The 20,464-nt window shown below is 42.3% G+C and overlaps 1 protein-coding gene across 1 annotated transcript in view; it reads right to left on the minus strand.

Annotated features, from left to right (window-relative positions):
• The window catches only part of TTC34 (tetratricopeptide repeat domain 34), a 417,629-nt gene that overhangs the window by 268,048 nt on the left and 129,117 nt on the right, over positions 1-20,464 (minus strand). Inside the window, exon 3 of the mRNA XM_078642477.1 lies at positions 2,323-2,515. Coding sequence (XP_078498603.1) covers positions 2,323-2,515 — 193 coding nt within the window. The remainder of the gene's footprint in view (positions 1-2,322; positions 2,516-20,464) is intronic.

Raw genomic sequence — 20,464 nt, forward strand, 5'->3', positions numbered from 1 at the left:
GGTAGGCATTCCATCAGAAACCCCAACTGTAAAACTGCAGCAGTGGTATTTACCACTTTTTCTTTTTCGATTTCGGGTCGCTGCACTGCCAATGGGTCACAATCCCTACGCCTGCTAAACCTAGGCATAGGGATGACTCATTGGCTGTGCCAAGACCAGCTGTGACATTACGTGCTGATGTCACACATACAAGAGGACACTATGCCAGCTTGTATGCTTCACATCCAGGACCAATATGTTTGAGCGCAATGTGACGTTGTCACCTTTTCATGCTCTAGTACATTGGTCCCCTTTCAACAGGTGATGCGTCAGTGAAAACTGACGCATTGTCTCTGTATTGTGACGCATTGCTGGAGTTCCATTGATATTCCCACCATCTCCAGCAATGCGCCAAAAAATCTTGTGCGATGGTTCACTGATGTGTAAATACGGGGGGCCTCATTTATGAGAAATGACGCATCGCTGCATGAAAGCAGCGATGCGTCACTTCTCAGTGCGCACTCCTTGAGACATTCCTGATGCGTCATATTTAATGTATGACGCATCATGTCGCAAGGAGTTACAGATACGTCAGTATTTCTGACGTATCTGTAAGCGCAAAAGTGACGCATTGCTGGAGTGTGTCACAAAAGTGACGCAACTCCAGCAATGCGCCCTTTCACATGGGGCAAGCCCCATGTGAAAGGGCCTGCGTCAGTCTTACGCTTGCTGTGAGGCAGGCGCATGATTTTGACGCAACGACGTCCTAAAAGTGACGCAGTGAAATCTCATAGTTTTCACTGCGTCACTTCTACAATCCTTCCTTGCATCAATACGGCCCCCTTGCATACATTATACCTGGCGCAGGTATAATGTGGCGCAGGGGTTTACAAAGTGACGCATCTACCTAGATGCGTCACATTGTAAAAATGGCGCAACTAGGCGCATTTTTTACGCCACTGGTGCGTCACAAAAAGTGACGCACCGGCGGCGTAAAAGTGACGCACAGCCTCATAAATGAGGCCCGGGGCATCTATGGTGGTGTAAGGGTTATTGCTGCAGGCGTAAGTACAGTGGTGCATCGCTGCTTTAACGCACCGATGCATCTGTTTCTTGTAAATGAGGCCCTATATGTACTGAATTGTACCATATTTTTCAGTTGCTCAGTATCTATGCTGGAGAAGGGATTTTTCCATCCTTTGAAGTACATTACATTTCACAGTACCTGGGGATTTGTTTTGCAAGTGTAACTGACTCTGCACGGTGTCTTATCAGAAGAACTGGAAGCCAGCAGCAGCAGCTTCAACCTGCCTCTTAAAATCTGATAGGAGACCTAGTTTACTGCCCTGTATAGCGAATACAGCAGTCAAGCATGAGCAGACACCTCCTCGCTCCACAGACCACCGAACATAAAAAAGATATAAAAGATGCCAGCGAACGAGAAGGTTTAAGTCATTTGGACCCGTTGCTATAGGGATGCTGAGAGACGGCTCTGCGACTTTAGGCCTAATGCCATAAATTTATGCGGGGGACTTTGCATGACCTAGAATAAAATATTCAGAGAAACTAAGCTGTAATTCACATAATCATAATTTAGGGAGGGTTTCGACTAATTTGTTAGGAATGTGTAATGAACTATGACCGGGATGTCTCTAGCCTTCTCATTTTTATCCTTTTTTCTTTACTGAGTTATTAATATGTATTATGATATTTTTTTATCAATATTGTTTGTAGTACAATAGCACAAAATTAAATAATAAACATTAATTAAATATATTAAGATGTGTGTGTGTGTGTGTGTGTGTGTGTGTGAATCTATAACCCACACTGTGGGGACCGGTGTGCGTGTGCACGTGTATATGTGTATTTTATTGGGTAGGGGTGTGGCTCCGTAGTGTCACCCGTGGATAAATGATTCTTTAACAGGTTTGTCTGATTTATATCAACCTTACATGCAAGCATAAGTTAGCAGGACGGACGAGAGACATCGATCTGTTTTTAGGTCGAGTCTGGGCAGCGCATGTGCTGCTCTGCGAGGCATGCTGTATTCGAATTAGGACTTAAAGCTCTGCCCACTCTCCGCCCACATTTGTCATTGGCATGTGTCATTGTCCTTCATAAATGCTGGCTTCTGATGCGTTAATAGGCTTGTTAGTCACTCCTTAATACCACCTTGTCTTAATTTGTAACATCCCATGAGGACTGGCCCTTTTACTTCTGTTGTTACACAGTAACTGACTGAAATATTTTTAAAGCGCTCGAAGGCCGCGGCGTCTTGGCGCTATTGACTTCGCTATCGCTTGACTATTGCAAAGCATTGTAACTCAGACTGTCAAGCCATACCTGATGCAATGATGGCAAATGAGAGGTATGCAATCGCCTCCTTCACATAGGTGTCGCCTTGCTTGTTCTGGAGGATGGCCATTGCCCGAGAGTGACAGTGGCTTTGCATCAGCTTCCTATCTTCCTCTTTAAAAACGTCCATGATTGGTAGGAGACAGGAGGTGTCACCAATCTGGATGACTTTCTTAATGAGCTGCAATAGAAAAGCAAATTAACCTATTAACATAACATAACATGACAGAACATAACATAACATCACAGAAACACACTAGTTTCAGATGCTGTAAGAATAAAGGAATGCGTACAATTAATTCTTCACTGTATGCAGATCATCATATGTCCAAATGTACTAAAGCATTGGTACAATAAAACCGTTTCAGTGTGATTCCTTCTGTATTATCGGTAGCTAGAGAGGTGCAAATTGTTTTCCAGCAGCAAAATAATTTTTATTTGAAATCTTAGGGCATCATTAAGATGCTGGTGACCATAGAACATCTGCTGAAAAATGTACATTGTTGTATCTGTCTTCCTTTTGGTGTCCCTGTCTTACTTAGAGTGCAGGGGAAGGTTACTTGAGGGGTGGCTATAATTAGAGTGGCCTCTTTGACTGTGGCGTTGTTGCCATTGGCGTCCACTCTGCCCAAGTCCACTGCTGGCATCTCGTGGGCCCGGAATGAAAAAGTCAGGAAATTTCCCCCAAATTTCTGAAATAGGAGTTGCCCTTTGTCGGAAAGTCTCTAGAATAACATGAGAGGTGGTAGGTCCATCATGCTGCAAGTCAAGGTGGACATTCCACCATTTATTTCCCCAAAAAGCCCATCCCAACACCGATGGTGGGTGTTGGATCTGTTTTGGGGGAATAATGTCCACCTGTTAGACAACTTTACAGTGGGCAATCTGGCCACTGTAGAGTGTCAGAAGCCTCGCCCCATAGCACTAGACGTTTGACAGCCGCCCAACTGAATTTTAAATGACTCCGGTAGCAATTTGATGTTGAAGTTGCCAAGTTTTCACCTTTTTGTTTCATACTTTTTTTGACAATGTTTGCAAACAAAAAGTTACTTTGCATTCAAAATTACTAAACATGTAAAACCTGACTTTATTCTGGAAGCAAAACATGTATGTAATGAGCAGCTGGTAAACAATCAGTAATTTGAAAGCATGCCACTCATTTTCTCAAAGTGTTGACAACTTCGTGAAGCTCTTTTCCTTAACTGAGGTCTTGATTCTGAGTGGTGACAGACTGACAGTAAGCGCCAATCCCAGCGCAAGCAGTAAAATCCGAGATTAACACAACTCACCAGCAATTTCTCCCTGATATTCTTCGACAGTCGAAGTTGCAAGGATAAATATGTCGTAAATTCCAATGTGTGGAGTTTGGTGAGAAAAACACAAAATAGCCAGGATGCCTAAATTGTTGAGGTTTGTGATGTGCTGCATACATTGATCATTCATTCATTCATTCACAAATCTCATGTGTCATCCCCTATATTTGAGGGAACTCCAATATGTGAGTTATTTATAACACTTTGTCAGTATTTACGTAGTGTGCTCAATTCCTCAGCCCTTCCTCTCCCACTCGAAAACAGGTTCTAAATTTGAACGGGGTGAAACTTCATAATTTCGATCATCTCTGTCTAGTCCAATTTGTATACATTGCAGTGCAGCCTGGACATCTTAGAACCAGAATGCAAAGTAAATAATTGTTTATGTCCACTTAAACCCTTCAGTGCCACACGTGTCTCTTTCTATCAGTCTGTATCCATCAACAAATCTGTCTGACCGTCCCAAAACAGGTTGCCCTTTTTTGCTGATCAATTCGTTTCTGTGTGGCTACTTACGGAGCAGGCGTATGGGGCTATGGCCATATAGACCACCTACAAGTAACGGAGAATGGCTTCATTAAATATGTCCTAGCCCTCCCGCAAAGCTCCTCGATCTTCGCTTCGCACAGTGAGCTCGGCATGGGATACATTACTGACACTATCCTCTCTCAACCCATCCTACTGTGGCAACGTATATGGACTAAACCTGAGTGTCACTTAACCCGTTCCCTCATTACAGATTGTTTAGCTTTACACAACTGGCACAAGATTCCATGGCTGACTTATGTACGGAACTTTTTTAATGACCTTGGCTGCAAGTCCTATTTTGAAGATCCTGCTACCATCGAAGATATCTCCAGGAAACACTTAAAATCAATGTGCTTGGCACACCTGAGAGAGCTCCGAAACCAAGCTGAGATCATAAAATCTTCAAATGAACAAATCTGTGCAATACAACCTCTCAAAGGCATGCAACCATACCTGTCCTACTTTTTGTCAAACCATGAGAAGTTTTTATTAACAAGATTTCGTTTCAATACGTTTTTTCGTTTAGTCTCTTTTCCGGAAATTCAAAACTGGTCCCGCAAACTGATGAACTGTCCATGTGATGGAATTTCTCCACAGTCAACGATCCATGTCACTTTGTTTTGCAAATATTACCAATCTCCACGTAAATCTTGGATTATTCCACTCCTTCGATCCAGTGGTCATAGACAGTGCTACTGTGCATTCCTTTTTCTGCAGCGTTTGAACACACCACATGAAGCTAAATCCATAGTGACTTTTCTTAACTCCTTCGCTGCGGCGGCTATTCCGCCGCAGTGCTAAGCCGTTGGGGCGGCCGCGCGGCGGCCGCATGCTGGTGACGGAGCCGCTCCGTCACCAGCGTCGGCTGAGCTGTGCTCATGACGGAGCGGTTCCGTCACGGCCCGCCCCGCTCAATAGAACGCTCAGCGCAGGCGCGGAATTCGCGCCGCGCAGGCGTGCCGAGCGGGCCGTGACGGAACCGCTCCGTCATGAGCACAGCTCAGCCGATGCTGGTGACGGAGCGGTTCCGTCACCAGCACCGAAGGGGTTAAAGCCACCATCACATTACGTCGAAAACTTTTAAACTGATTAGAAGCACTTAAATCATAAGCTCCTGTCAAGTATCTCTTTTTTAACTTTGTCTTTTTTAAACATATGTTTGTGATGAAAGCTTTTTTCTATGTACTTTTTATGATTATACAATTGATAATCGAATAAAAGTTATTGAACTGAACTGTGCTTAAGGAATTACAAGCAATTCATGGATGCTATGTTTTTGTCTTACTAGCCACAGAATGCAGCCTCACCCTGGAATACACAGGGGGGAACTTTTTTTATAAATTAGAACACAATCTATAAAGAACAAAAGATGCTTAAAGTTAAAGACAAAGGTGAAGTAGCACAATATAAAGAGATGTAATTTATATTAATCTGAATGCATCAGAATCTAATTACTGTTATAAACTAACGACCACAAAATATGTGTGCTGCCCACTGCATCTAAATAATTTCATGACAGGAGCTGTCAATGCGGCTAGGCATTTGCCACCAGGAGGCACAGCCATCGTCACGCACACTTAGGGCCTGATTCTGTTGCGGTTAGGAAAGCATTCCTACCTAGAGCCTGATTATGATGCAGTTAGGAAGGCCTCCTAATGGTATTTGCTTCTTCCAAAGCGGATCAGAAACGTGTCTTCCCAACCAAGGGGCCAATTATGATGCAGTTAGGAATAGGAGCATATGCTCCCATTGAAGTCAATGAGAGTTCAACCAAATCGTATCTGGAAGGAACCGGGTGCATCGTACTTCGTCGGTCAGACTCTCCTGATACGAGTGGGTCGGAAACCATTTTCAAACCGATTTGGTTGGTAAGCTTTCCAACCCGCATCAGAATCGGGCCCTAGGAGTTGAAGGAAACATAAAATGGTGCCCAGCCCTGCATATGTCAACATTCAAGGGTTGCGGGGTAAGAAATAAGTTGACTGCAGGGCTGGATCCTTGATGACGTGAGTTGACTTGTGTCCATAGTTTGTGTGGCCGGACATTTGACAGACTTGGGGCCCAATTCTGATGCGGTTAGGAAAGCATTCCCACCTAGGGCCCGAGTACGAGGTGGTTAGGAAGGCCTCCTAACGGCATTTGCTACTTCCACATCGGATCGGGAGCATGCCTTCCCAACCGAGGGCCAGATTACGATGTGGTTAGGAACAAAGGCTCCCATAGCAGTCAATGGGAGTCCTACCAAATCGTATCTGGAAGCATCCGGATGCGTCATACTCGGTGGGACGGACTCTCCCGGTCTGAGTTGGCCAGAAAGCAGTTCCAAACCGATTCGATCGGGAAGCTTTCCAAACCGCATCAGAATCAGGCCCCAGGTGTGAGATTTCTGTCCTATTTCTAATATAGGACCGTTGAGTTTAATTTTCAGTGTGTGGCAAGCGACCGGCCTGCCCGTAACCTCTCATCTGGATAATTAGAAGCGCTTAAGAAAGTAGGTACTGTTGGGAATATATGGACTCATTAAGGTCATTGTTAAGGTCCACCCGACTTTAACAAATTCATTTGTTTCAGCATTAATAACATTACAGTGGGGGCAGAAAAGTACTATCGCAGCATGTACATATAACTGAGATGGGTTGTATGATGATGAGAAAATAGGAAAGGCGTTACCTCTGCGTTATCATGCATGTTTAGAGGTGTAAAAGGATTACTATTACACAGCACTGATAAAGAATATTTGAAATATAGCATAGTGTGGAGTGAATCCCTTGTGCCACGCAGGAAGGGGATAACCCAACCATGATAACTAACTAAAAGTATTCTATGCTTTTTAGAATTGCAAAATATGGGAATTACAAAAAGACCTGGTACTGTCGTTGGATGAGTGAGTTCATGGAATGATCATGGCGAAGGCCATGTGCGGAATCTGAGTACAATACTAGAGGGGAAACATCTAATACAACGCAGGCATTACAACGTAGTGCCTTACGCAGTTAAATGCAAGGACTACGTCGTTACCATGAGTTCCATTACAACACAAGTCATTACAACAACTTGCTTTAGGGAATGAGGTGTTAGACTGGTGTTAGATTTTAAGTCCAACACCTTCTCTACTGATACACCGACTGGAGTTGGAATAGTAATTCAAACTATTCCAAAGTTCTGCTCTTCCCTAAAGCAAGTCATTGTAATGGAACTCGTGGTAATGTCAAAGTATTGACTGTGTTGTTAAGCCACGCGTGGTTTTGGCATGCAGGTTAACAGATACTATTCATACCGGAGACCTGGAAGGTGCTGTTGAAAGTTGTCTGACCTGTTTAGGCATTAACTATCAGTTGAGACATGTTGACCTATGGATGTAGCAAGCATGGACCCTCCCTACACATCCAATATTTTATTCTTTATGTGTCCCTGGGTGCCCATTAAATTGGCTGACAAAGATGACACCTAGAGGAATTTTAACCCTCCTATTTTACTCTTTATCCCAGTTACATATATCTATAGAAAACCAAAGTGCTTCCCCCAAAGGTGGGGTTGAGCCTGGCTGGTAGTACAGTCTAGTTTACTGGGTGAGGACTCAATGATGATTTATGCCACAAAATACACGTCGGTGAGAGTCTGTTAATTCCCACCCCTTCCCTCAGTGGGACTTCTGCTTGGTTGGCTGCCTCTCCTGTTGGTTTGGTGTGTTCACTACTGGCGAACTGAGGTATCCCTCTTGGGAATATATCCTCACTCCCTTCATTTTTAATTGGGTAGGATTAGAAATCTGCAGCTAGCTGTGTGATATCACCAGCTCAAGGAACAATGATGTAATCTCCTTCCACTGTTTTATGGGGCCCAGTTGTAGGCACTGGTTCATGATGGCTTGGCACATAGTTTAACTGTCTTTACTAACGAGAAGCACAAGGTATCGAGAATATGGCCCTCATTTAGAGTTTATTGTGCAGGGAGCCCCACTGCATCCACAGGACTTCCTCTCCCCCAACAGGGTCGGATTGGGAAGGCGGGCAATTGGGCATTGGTCGATGGGCCGGTTCCTCAGAGTCACCTGGGGGCTGGTTTTTTGGCCTCTGTAAGCAGGTCCAAGACACTTCGCCACTCCCCGCCAGTCCACTTTAATGTGGCACCAGCATCACAGAGCACTCTCCTGACATGCTGTAAATTGAGGCTGGGGTCCAGGTGTTGTTTTAGCCTTTGGGGCATTCTCACTAAATGCCCTGAAGGTATAATGGGCTGGGGAGTGGGTAAGAGAAGTGGCTTCAGTAGCAGCCAGGTGCTGTCACCTCAGCCCTGTGTCTTTTATGCCTTGTTTGGGGAGAGGAGAGCATTGCATATAATTGTCTTATCGCCATGGTTAGAGCTGCAGACGTTGAAACTGGGTTCGAGTCCCAGCGTCAGTTCAACATCCTGTGATTCTGGGCACATCACTTAATCTCCATGCTGAAAATGAATTTGATCCTGTGTAATGTAACTGGTGCTCATGTCTCCAATGACTTTGGGCCGAGTTCATGCTATACAAAACTGTAACAAAAAATAACCAGCCAGATTCCAGTGAAACTAACTAACCAGATGGTGATCCACGAAAGGGATGATCAGGGAATGTGGGCCACATTTTTGGGAATGTCCAGGCCTAATTGTGATCCTAATCCGACCCTGCCCACCAAACACACTGTTTGAGAAGCACCAATTTACAGGCAGAGCCTAAGCTCACTCTGCCATCTGAAGCCATTGACTGGCAGACCCCCCACAGGGTGTCAATCGGTGTGCATCATAAGATCCACCTAATTTAGGTTAGTCCTTTGGACATCGTTTGTCCTATTCAGAACTCCCAGGATAAGCTGGGTGTTACCAAACAGAAAATATCTGAAACGATACCCCACATGCTGAGAAATACCTCCTAGTGCTTGTCTTTGGCTTTTCAGAAATAAAATCCCGCTTTCTGAAAAACCAAAAGGTTTGCCAAGAAGAGAGACCAAAACAAAGTGGCATTGGCTCAGCCCTCTGTGCATCTTCCACATAGGTGGGGTTATTGTAATAGGATAGGCAGTACCCAATCAGGGGAGCAGAAGCCATGACATCACAAGTTGCACCCCAAAAGCCATGATGACATGACAGGGTTTATCCCTCGTCGTGGCCCTTCTCTCTTATGTTTTGCTTAGGAGCTAGGGGAAGAGTAAGGAGTGGAAAGTACCCAAGAAAACTACTCTTTTACAGGTTTGTTTCCCCTCTTTTCCAGTCACTTTATTCTTTGAAATCCATGAGCGGGACAGCAAGGATAGTTCTAAGGGTTCCAGAGGTCAAGCGAGGGTCGGCAGCTGCTATTCATACTAAAGTCGATGCCCCTTGACTTGCATCATGACTCCTGTCGAAAAATAAATAATAGAGAGTCTTCTCAAATACATCTCCTCGCCCTGCTGCAATGTAGTGACAGCAAAGCTGGGGTGCCCTCTATTCCAAAGGACAAGGGTAATTAAGTACATATAAGAAAATGTTCTGCCACGACTTACTTAAAACAATATTAATGTCAGTGTTTCAGTCACTATACATAAACAAGCATTTGCAATGCAATAGGTCTCGAATTTGCAATAGTTTATTCTATTGGCACTGCAAATGACAATGCCTTTTATTCATGGGTTTTGAAAACTAACACAAATAGAAGGCATGTTAATTTACAATGCCAATAGCGCAAACTCTCACAAATGCGAGACCTATATGCAGCTAAGTGATGAAATCTGCACAGCACTATTGCCATTTGTAATGTAATGGCAAGCTGACAAAAAAAAGGTTACTGTGTGCAATTAAACTGGTGCTTCGGTAAAGCGGTGGAAATTGTTTTTTGTCTAAAACATGGGGAAACAAGCATTTGCAATGCAATAGGTCTCGCATTTACGCAAGTTTGAGCTATTGGCATTGTAAATGAAAATGCCTTTTATTTATGTTTTGGTTTTTAAAACATAAATAAAAGGCAGTGTCATTTGCAATGCCAATAACATAAACGGGCGTAAATGCGAGACGTATTGCATTGCAAATGATTGTTTCTTGCCCAACCTCCACATCTCAGGCAAAGCTACGTCTGGAGATCTGCTTGACCCAACAGCAATTTTTGCAAGAATCATGTATTATCCAGCTTTTGGCATGAATGCAAGATTGCAAAACCTGGCTCACTAAATTATTGTTATTTCTCCAGCTTGAGAAAAGCAGATCGAAAAAGAGATTCCGACCACTCTGTAAGCTTCCCCGAGTGCTAAACAATTTAAACGTGCAAAAAGTCTGGGAAACCAACTCTTTACAGCAACTGTTCAAAGTAATACTAAGTTATGAAACTTGTGCTATTTTATTTAAACCAGACTTAAAATTCGTCCAATCACTAAAACACATATGCATATTACTATCTCCCCAAAAACACAATGCAGACTTTCCTGGCAGAAAGCTCTTCAATCAAATCTAAAAAAACGTTATGCAAGAATTTGCTCAATTTGACACTGGAGAGATACGTCAATATTGGAAATATCAAAGATCATCAGCTGCCTGAAGACTGCGTGCTCAATAGAAGGAATCTTTGGCTCACATTCGATGCTGTTGTTATTGTCTTCATTCAGAAAGAAAGGGACTTATTGCTCCCAGCCTATCGCCGGCTGGTGATCAGAACATGTGCTGTAAAAGCTTGCTTTAACACAGCAGACATGGCACTGGCTTATGGCCTGGCAAAATGTACACATATGGCGTAGAGTAAACTGAACACATACATTCAGCAACCAAAGGTTCTTTTTTAACTGTCTAAACTGTCCAAAACGTTCGCCTACGTGTCTCAGTGTTACAGTATATCCTCAGCATGAAACTTACTAATGAGTTTTGACTGTCCGTTTTGCATTTGATTTGAACTGTGTAATGTCACAGATATATTATAATGGTTGCAAATGTGCCGAGAAAGTCCAATGCAACCTTTTTTAGGTTTTGCCTGGCGAACAGCTGCGCAGCAGCGTTTCGCACAGGCGAAAACTTTGTACTAGTATGGGGCTTTGTCCGGCCTCTCTGTTCCACTGGCTAGCTCCATAAATGGAGGCTAGCCATTGGAACAGAGAGGCGTCCGTCATTGTTCGAGGCGATTGGTGGGCGTTCCGTAGAATTTTTCTCTTTTTGCCCACATCATGCGGCAGTGTTTTTTTTTGGGTTTTTTTCGGCATCCTTCGTCACACCAGCCGGACTGCTCTTCCTGTGAGGACGCAGACCCGACCCGCTCCCTACTCCGAGCCGACTCCCGGAGGTAAGTTTTTTAATTTTCCTACACGTTACGTACCGGCCCCACTTGTAAATGCTTGTTCCTTGTGAAACCGCTTTGCTTTATGAGTAGCTTCTCCCATTCACGCGCTCAACATGCCATGCCCGCTTTCACTTTCAAAGCAGGGACAATGGCGGCCGTCATCATAAGTGTGCACCAGCCCTCGCGCGCTCTCTTACCGTAACTCCCCTTCTACTTTCTGGAACTGCTTTGCTGGCCTTCCCGCCCGTTGCCGTGCCTTTTATTTGCATTTCTTAAATTCACCCCAGTGATTTTGGGATCAACGGTGTCTGTGTCCCTTTTGCTTTGGCCCCGCCCTTCACTTCTGATGGCGTGCCTTTTATTTGCATTTATTAATGTGGCCGCAGTCGTTTTAGGCTTGAGGGTGTCTTTTTCTGTGCTGTTTTAGCCCGCCCTTCTATTTCCCATGTTGGCCAAATTATTACTTAGCCCATCCCCGCCTCTGTAGCACACATGGCGCTGCGTCTCCTCCGGTTGCACTGATACTCATTGCTCCTGCAACTGCCCCAGACCTGCCATCACCACTTTCAGTCTCGCAGGGGAAAAGGTGTGTGTTTATTTATTTTAAATTGTGTTTGTGTTTTCAGCGGCTAAGTACTTGCAAGATAACAAGGATCAGCTGAAAACACAGGCACTTGCAGCTTCTATTTTCATCCGATCCTCGCCCTTCCTCCTCACTCCCACTTTACTTTGTTTTAAGCAACCAAGCCGAGCAAAGTTGTAATTTACCCTTGCCGCTCCGTTGGGATTAAAGAAAAAGTGGCAAAAGCACTCTGTTTCAGTTTTCTACTGCTACCTCTTTGTGCAGACCCTACTCGTACATTCATCTGCCCAACGCCGATAAAATGTTTAACTTTAAAATATGTAATAGTAATGATAAAGAGTGGTGGTTTACTTAGAGCCCCACGCAGAATCCTGCATTAATTCAATGAGTACCGGTGCCCACATTTCTGCTCAGAAGGAAAGGAAGCTTAGAAATACTGTTTTATCTAGTACAATAGTATCTAATTGTCTTTCGACAGACTCAGGAACTAAATGCCAAGCCTGCTTTCCACAACTGGTGAGAGAGAGAGCGAGAGAGAGATGCAGCTTCTGTGTGTTGCCTGCTGTTACAGGCAATCTTACTTCAGGTGAGCTATTACACTCACTTGAGAAGACAATTCTAGGGCTGCTTTGGACACTGTGGTACAATTGTCCTTCGTGATCCTCAGGAGATTAGGAACAGCCTCACAGTAGTAGGCCCTGTTTAAGTGATGTGGAACTCCAATTCAACTTAGACACCACATTACTGTCAACGAAAAATGGAATGTTGTTGCTTGTTGGGAGTCTCACATTCAAGCCCCGCAAGGGGGTGAAGAATTCGTTTGTTATAGTGAAGCTCAGTAGCATCTACTGTACGATTTAAGTTTAACTTTCTTTAAGTTTTAAAGTGTTCATGCAATTTGGGACTGTATTTTAATGGTGTTCTGAGATGCACAGCTGCTAAGATGATTCACGTCATCTGTGGCATCCTCTACTTGTCTTGCGTTTGTAGCCAACATTACGTTTACTTCTGTGACATGCAGTTTCACCAGTAGATTGTGTGCGACAAATAGACATGTTGACAAAACCACAAATAGAAAGATGTGCAAGTTTATAGATTATTCGAGGAAAAGAATGCAGTTTGCGTTCTCATAAAATCATCTGAACAATGCCATGTCGTCCTTAACTGGTTGAGACAGTCTGATTTGAGAAAGGTTTTAATGACAGCGTAATGGCCAGAGCTGTCGACTTTGGGAAAACAGGCTTGAGCATCAGCGTTGGCTCAACATAGTGTGATTCTGAGCAAAATGAATGTGTTCTTGTGTAACATAACGGGTGCTCATGTAAAGCGCTATAATTCGTGATATATAAAAATTGCACAAAATAAAAATAAAAAAGCACGCAAGTCGTGTACCACAAAGCCCCAGCCAAAGGAATTTAGAGAAGAGAGAAAGAGTAGCTTGTGTGACACGGGGACAGAAGGTCAACGCCGCTGGCTTTCTCCTTCCCCTTGGCCTGATAAGGTTTTCAAAAGCGGTGTCCTTGTAATGGCGGCAGCATGGATGCTCCGGCGCGTAGGCCATTCTGGTCCTGCAAGCCTTGGAGCCATCTTCGGATTACAAAGTGTGCGAGACAGTGGGCAGCACCATAAAAGGTAATACACATTTTTCCCTGGCTGCTGCGATAGACTGAAAACGCCCCCTGTTATTAAGAGAGCAGAGACACACTGCTCCATTACTACGGTGCATATCAGTTTGCCGTTAGTAATCTCTACTTAACTGACTATGCACTCCCTCCCACACAGAAATAGTAGTGCTTGAAAGCAAGAGTTTAGACCTTTTTAGGACAGACAGGCTTTTAAAGGACTACATTCATCCTCCTCAAATCCATTAGAGGGCCAATGTCGGAAAAGACACGTGCTTGATTATGAGGTATTTTTAGGCACTGCATCTGGATTTGCAGTACCTGTCATTCATTGCGAAAACATACAAAATTCCTGTTAAAACAATATTGTGCAATATAGATATCTGTAGCTGATGACACTAGAAGCTATTTTTAGTCTTTCCGCGCCTTAAGGCGAGTTGGTTCTTAATCTTAGCATGTCCTTCTCGTTCATTGCGTGACTCTCTCCTCATTCCACTGCACTAAATACAGTACATGTACGCTGATAAACTGTCCTACTGTGGCGGCACAGCCGGCAGTTGTTAACTTGCAAAGATGGACAAGAGCGCAGATCATGTCCAAGTTTTGGGGGCACTGCTCGGCTACGTGGATAGGAGTGTGTGTAGCAGACACAAACAGACCTACAAACAACTGGAGCACAGGGATCGGGGCACACTTGTTTACATTCTGCAGGAGGTGGATCCCGCAAACGGGGAGGGCGCTGTGCTGGGCAGCAGATGGGCAGGGGAGGCTGCAGCATTTCTGAAATAAGAAATCCGCTTCACGGCTCGCCTACCCCGCCTGCCCCGCAGATACTGGACTGCGGGGACAGCACACATGGACTTTGGAATGCCAGGGAGTTGGCATTCAGTGACTGGTGTGCAAAGCAACGCGCATGCCTCTTTAGTACACCACGCTGAAATAAGAAATGCGCTGCATGGCTCGCGGTGCTTGCCTACCCGGCCTGCCCCAAGTGAATCCCTTTCTGAAACAAGTAGTCCCCAAAGAACAGACAACACTTGTGTGTGTAAGGAAACTGTAATTTAACGGTGCTCCTCGCCGTTAAACCGAAAATTATGCATTGGAGCACTAACGAATAAGGAGCAATGAAATACAAGCGACGCAGGAGTGAACCAATTACAAGCAACAGGCGGGATTACACTCAATACGAGTGATTCCAGGAAGTCTTGCAGACAGCACATGGGCGCTGATACTCGACTTAAACAAACAGAAATCAACATAAAAGATGATGTTTGATTTGTATTTCAACAACCAAAAACAAGGTTATAGGCTGATAATCCAATGTAATCAAAAAGTAGGTGCTCAAAGTGGCAGTGCAGTGCAAGTGCAGTACAGTGAGACATACAACACAACAAACAGGTGTGAAGGATAAACATTTACATTATGTATACTGGATCAATACCCATCAGTTACAAGAATGCATCAGTGACAAGCTAATGATATCAGCATTTGAGTATGGAAATCCTGCAATTAAAACTATGAGTAGACCCATCGAATGTTGATGTTTCGACCACCTTACGAAGAATCACCTGAGGTCTTCATCAGGACAAGATACTGGTAGCAACCAACAGGGTAGAGTATAGGAACCATCAGTAATATTCTATTAGAAAAAGCACTAGGTTGAAACATTCTGAAGACAAAGGCTGTCTGTCGAACCAGACCAATCTGGATATGAAAGACAGAGTGAATGTGTGCATCAATTTTTAAATGAAGAGAGAAAATAAGTAGTGTGTCATCAGACTGGAGGCAGACCACCAGTTCAATTATGCATTTCCCGACCCACCTATCTTCCAGTTTAGATTATAGTTTATGGAAAATCAAAGAACTCCAGTGGAAGCACTGTGCCTCCATGATTAGACAGCTAGAGAAGGCTTGCTGAGCACATACTATTACAGATCATTACATTCAATGGGAACCTTTTCATTGATCCAAGGACAGTGTTTTGATGTAGGGCACTCCAAGAATATTGTCATTTTGCTGCTGGAGCACTCGCCACAAACTAGGAAAGGCAGTTTTCTAGACTTTCTTTATACTTTACTACTACCTAGGTGGGGCTCCTTCATGGTGCTGCCATACACTTCCTATGTAAGAACCAGGTGTGGCTGAGCTGAACATTTTAGACTGAGTGCTGATATGATTTATTGAGGTGCCTGTTGTTTTTAGTCAAGTAAATATCCCGCAATTCAGGATTTATATTTGCCTTTATTTTACTATTGTACCCTTTGTGATCAGTCCTTTCTTTAGTGTGTTAGTGTTTCAGTCTCAACTGCGATAACTTCAGCTAAAGGCAAGTCTACACAATGATTAGTCATTCATTTAATGAACTATTTCTCGTGTGAATTCCAAGTATGCTTTTCTAATCTAATATCATGAGTACCAGTTCTCAAGCTTTTCAGTAAAGATCACTCCCTGCAGTATTTATCCTCTTGCAGGAAATTAAACTTATCTTTTATATATTGCTTATCTCAATTCACCCACTCTCCTTTTGCTCCATGCACCAATTTCTCCCTTCTCCTCCACAAGAACCAGACCTTTTCTTAACCATGATTCAGCTTATGATTGAAGAATAGTTTTGTAGTTCCTTTTCTCCTTCCAGCATCTATTTCTTGTGAAGTTGTTTGATTTATTTATATTTAATACTACGATTTGGAGGTTCATATCTAGAGTACAGATTGGACTAAATTTTGTGGTAACTGCCTTTATATACTCTCTCTCTCTCTCTCTTTCTCTCTCTCTCTCTCTATATCTATATATATATTCACAGAAAAAACCATAGGTTATAGACCATATATAGTTAGGAATTAGCATTTACAAAACCTTGAAAATTCACTGAAAAAACCATAGGTTATAGACCATATATAGTTAGGAATTAGCATTTAAAAAACCTTATTTTACTCACACAAAACCATTGAAATTCCATATATAGTTAGTTGCACTAACTATATATCGCGCACCCGTAATCCACTGCTGATGATGTCACATATTACATCATTCATGACATGGTCAGTGACATCACTGATGACATCACTGATGACATCTCAAATGACATCACTGATGACAACATCCAGTGATTATGTGTTTCTGTAAAGTTTAAATATGTTTTACATATTGAAGAATGAGTGGATGTATAAGTGTCTGAATGAAGGTTTTAGTAGGTGCGTGATTGACTGTATGAGTGAGTGATTAAATGCGTCTTACTAAATGCACGGGTTAGTGACTAAACTGTCTGAAAGTGTGCATCAGCATGTCTGTTGTTGTGCAAGCTGCTGCATGTGTTGATCAGTAGCTATATAAGTAGCTATATGGGTTATTGATTGGTTGCACAAGTATTTGTATGGGAGACTGAGTGTGTGTATGACTGGCTGGGAGGTGTGTGACTCTGTGCAGATCAATGTGTACTTGTATCAGTGATTCTATAAGAGAGTAAGTATGTGTTAGTATATGTTTTAAAATGTAAGGTACTCTATGTTTAACTGTGTAGATTAGAAAATGGAACTGTGATTGATTCTTTACAGGACTGACTAGGTGTGTGAGTAACTCCATGGATGAGTGGCAGAGTGTGAGTGTCTGTATAGGTGTATGAGTGCATATGATAGTGTTGTAAAGATGAGTGATTGTATGTATGAATGATTGTATGGGTGAATGAGTGAATGTGTGTGTAGACGTAGGAATCAGTGAGTGGGTATGTAGTAACTAGTATTGGTGTGTCAATGGTTTCAAAAATTATACTCTGTATTTAACACTGGGTGTAACAGAGGTTATATTAAAGTGTGAGGAGATCCATTGTATTGTCACATTAATGATATCATCATTGATGTGACCATTGATGTCAAATGAGATATCATCAGTGATGTCATTTGAGATGTCATCAGTGATGTCATCAGTGATGTCACTGACCATGTCATGAATGATGTAATATGTGACATCATCAGCAGTGGATTACGGGTGCGCGATATATAGTTAGTGCAACTAACTATATATGGAATTTCAATGGTTTTGTGTGAGTAAAATAAGGTTTTTTAAATGCTAATTCCTAACTATATATGGTCTATAACCTATGGTTTTTTCAGTGAATTTTCAAGGTTTTGTAAATGCTAATTCCTAACTATATATGGTCTATAACCTATGGTTTTTTCTGTGAATTTCATTGGTTTTTTAACAGCTAATATCTGTAGCTGTAAAATGTATTCTTCTTTAAATCCAAAAATATATTTTATATGTTTATGAATAATTTTTTTTTTTAAATATTTTTTTTTCTTCGTTCCCGCTTCGCGAATCGGGAAGCTTCCCGTTAGCTGACCTTGATGCCGCGAAATAGACCGCGAGCCGGTAAACGTTTCTTTACCGCAACTGCCGCGTTAGAAAACAACATCGTGACGCCTCCCGTCCGCATGACGTTTCGCGTTGTCGCGTGATACGTCATATGACGTGCTACGTTAGCGAACTCGTACGCTTACCGAGTCGCAAAGCACAGGTTTCTGGAAGCAAACCGGGAGGCCCTGCAAAGCGCGTAACGTAAACACAGCAGGTCATGTGACTTGGTAATAACACTTTTCATTGGTTCATTTCACTTTCGGTTTCCTAATGATGTAAGACTAGGTCATATGATCTAAAATGAACACTTTTCATTGGTTGAGAACTATTTTTTTTCCCAAATGGTGAAAATCCCTCCTTCTTTCCTCACTCTGACTTTCATCATTGTGAGAGAAAGACCCTTTGTTACCAGTGAGCAATGGCTTCTTTACTAGCTTCAGCTGGTGCTTCCCCACCACCTCCACCACATCCAAGGAAGAGTGGACCACCTGCTAAAGTTATAATTCAGCAAGAAGAGGAAGAAGAGGAACAGGACGACCTAGATAATCTCCCTATTATGGCCAGAAGATCTGTTGTACCGGAAGTAACGGGACCAGAGGGCAGGGAGATGGTGCCAAATATACAAACGAGATTTCGTGAAGTAAAACAAGTCTGCGTACATTGCAGTGGAATCATTTGCTACGCAGAAAGTAGCATCACTCTGATCAACAGAGCTATTAACAATCATGCTCATGTTTGTCCGAAACTCCCCAAACAATAAATTCTTTTTTTTGTTTTCTTCCTCCTGTTGAGCCCTTTACAATGAATCGTTTTCGTTGCCCCCTCCGAAAAAAAAACAAAAAAAATATAAAACTGTTCAGAAAAATTCAAAAAAAGTAAAAAAATGTTCAGAAAAATAATAAAAAAAATATAAAACAACAAAAACAATTTAAAAAAAAGTTCTTTTCAGAACTACCTCCCCGTTATAAAAAAATTGGTACAATATTTGCAACTGTGCCAACCTCTATTTCTCTTAGTTCGCTTCCCAGTTCGCTCCCCGGTACGCGAACCGGAAGCGAACCAAAAATTTTTTTTTATAAAAAAGAACAGTAAGTATAAGGGAAGGAAACAGACAGTTATGTTAAAAGAAAGACAGCTATAGGGGAGTAAACTAGAGATACTATTACCCGTAATCCACTGCTGATGATGTCACATATTACATCATTCATGACATGCTCAGTGACATCATCAGCAGAGGATTGCGGGTAACAGTATCCCTAGTTTATTCCCTATAGCTGTGTTTCTTTTAACATAACTGTCTGTTTCCTTCCCTTATACTTACTGTTCTTTTAAAAAAAAAATTTTTAGATCTGTCAGAAACAGTGAAAGTAATGAAATATAAAAGACTACGTAGAATATGAGCACTGTATGCAACAACTTTGACACTGACAGAAGCCTCACCTTCTCCATGCCTCCTACACAGTTCTACATGTACATCATAAATGCAAACAGAACAGAATTAATTATACATGTTAAATGGTTTATTTTTGCTGTTCTCAGAATGTATCAAATTTCACTAAAACAGTGACTTGAAGGTATTCATCATATAACAGCGGGGAAAAAAAAACACAATCAAAATGATTGTGTTTAAAAAACCCATACATTACAAATCAGAATTCAGAACTCCTTAAAGTTAACTTACTTTCCATGACGGCCAAGGATGTCCTATGAACAGCTTACACTCTGTTGTGCTGTTATTACTTTCAACCCGCCACTTTCTGAAAGAAAACCTCCATCGTTTTCAAAAACATGTTACATACAATAAATGACTTCTCGCTCTCTACCACACGATTCCACAAGGCCAAATCGTGTCAGAGCCATGTATAACTCTTGGATTTCTTGTAAGCCAATCCCGTCTTTTCGCATTTCCGCAACTTTCAGAATTAAAATGTTGAAGATCATTTACACAATCCTAGACTAGTAATATCTTCCCCTTCTTGCTCAATCATGTTCTACATTTCCTATCACACTGATACTGCTTACTATGAAGCAGACTTACACTACCTTTATGACTAGTACAATTATTTAATTCTCTACATCACTTTTAATCACAAAGCAATGTAAAACAGTAAACAGCATTGCAGACTTACATTCCCTCTACTCCATGTTTTGATTCACTGCTTCAATTAGCTTATAAAAAGAAATAGTTTTTCTGAACTCATTCAAAGTGCACGTATTTCTCAATAACGTCCAGTGTTATGGTAAAAAGTTATGTCTCTGTACTACACTTATCCTCAAGGCCAAATAGTGTAGGAGCCATGAGAACTTCTTGAAATTCCTCAGAGCACATCCCGAGATTCTTTCCCTAAAATTTTGGTTTTAAAAACACCAGGTAAGAGTTTTTAAGGTCATATGGCAATTTTTTTTTGAAAATTAAAACAGAATCATTGCAGAATGACCAGCCATTTCTACACTTTAAATAAGCTGC

Source organism: Lissotriton helveticus, chromosome 5_1 (genome assembly GCF_964261635.1).
Source record: "Lissotriton helveticus chromosome 5_1, aLisHel1.1, whole genome shotgun sequence".
NCBI classification, from domain to species: domain Eukaryota; kingdom Metazoa; phylum Chordata; class Amphibia; order Caudata; family Salamandridae; genus Lissotriton; species Lissotriton helveticus.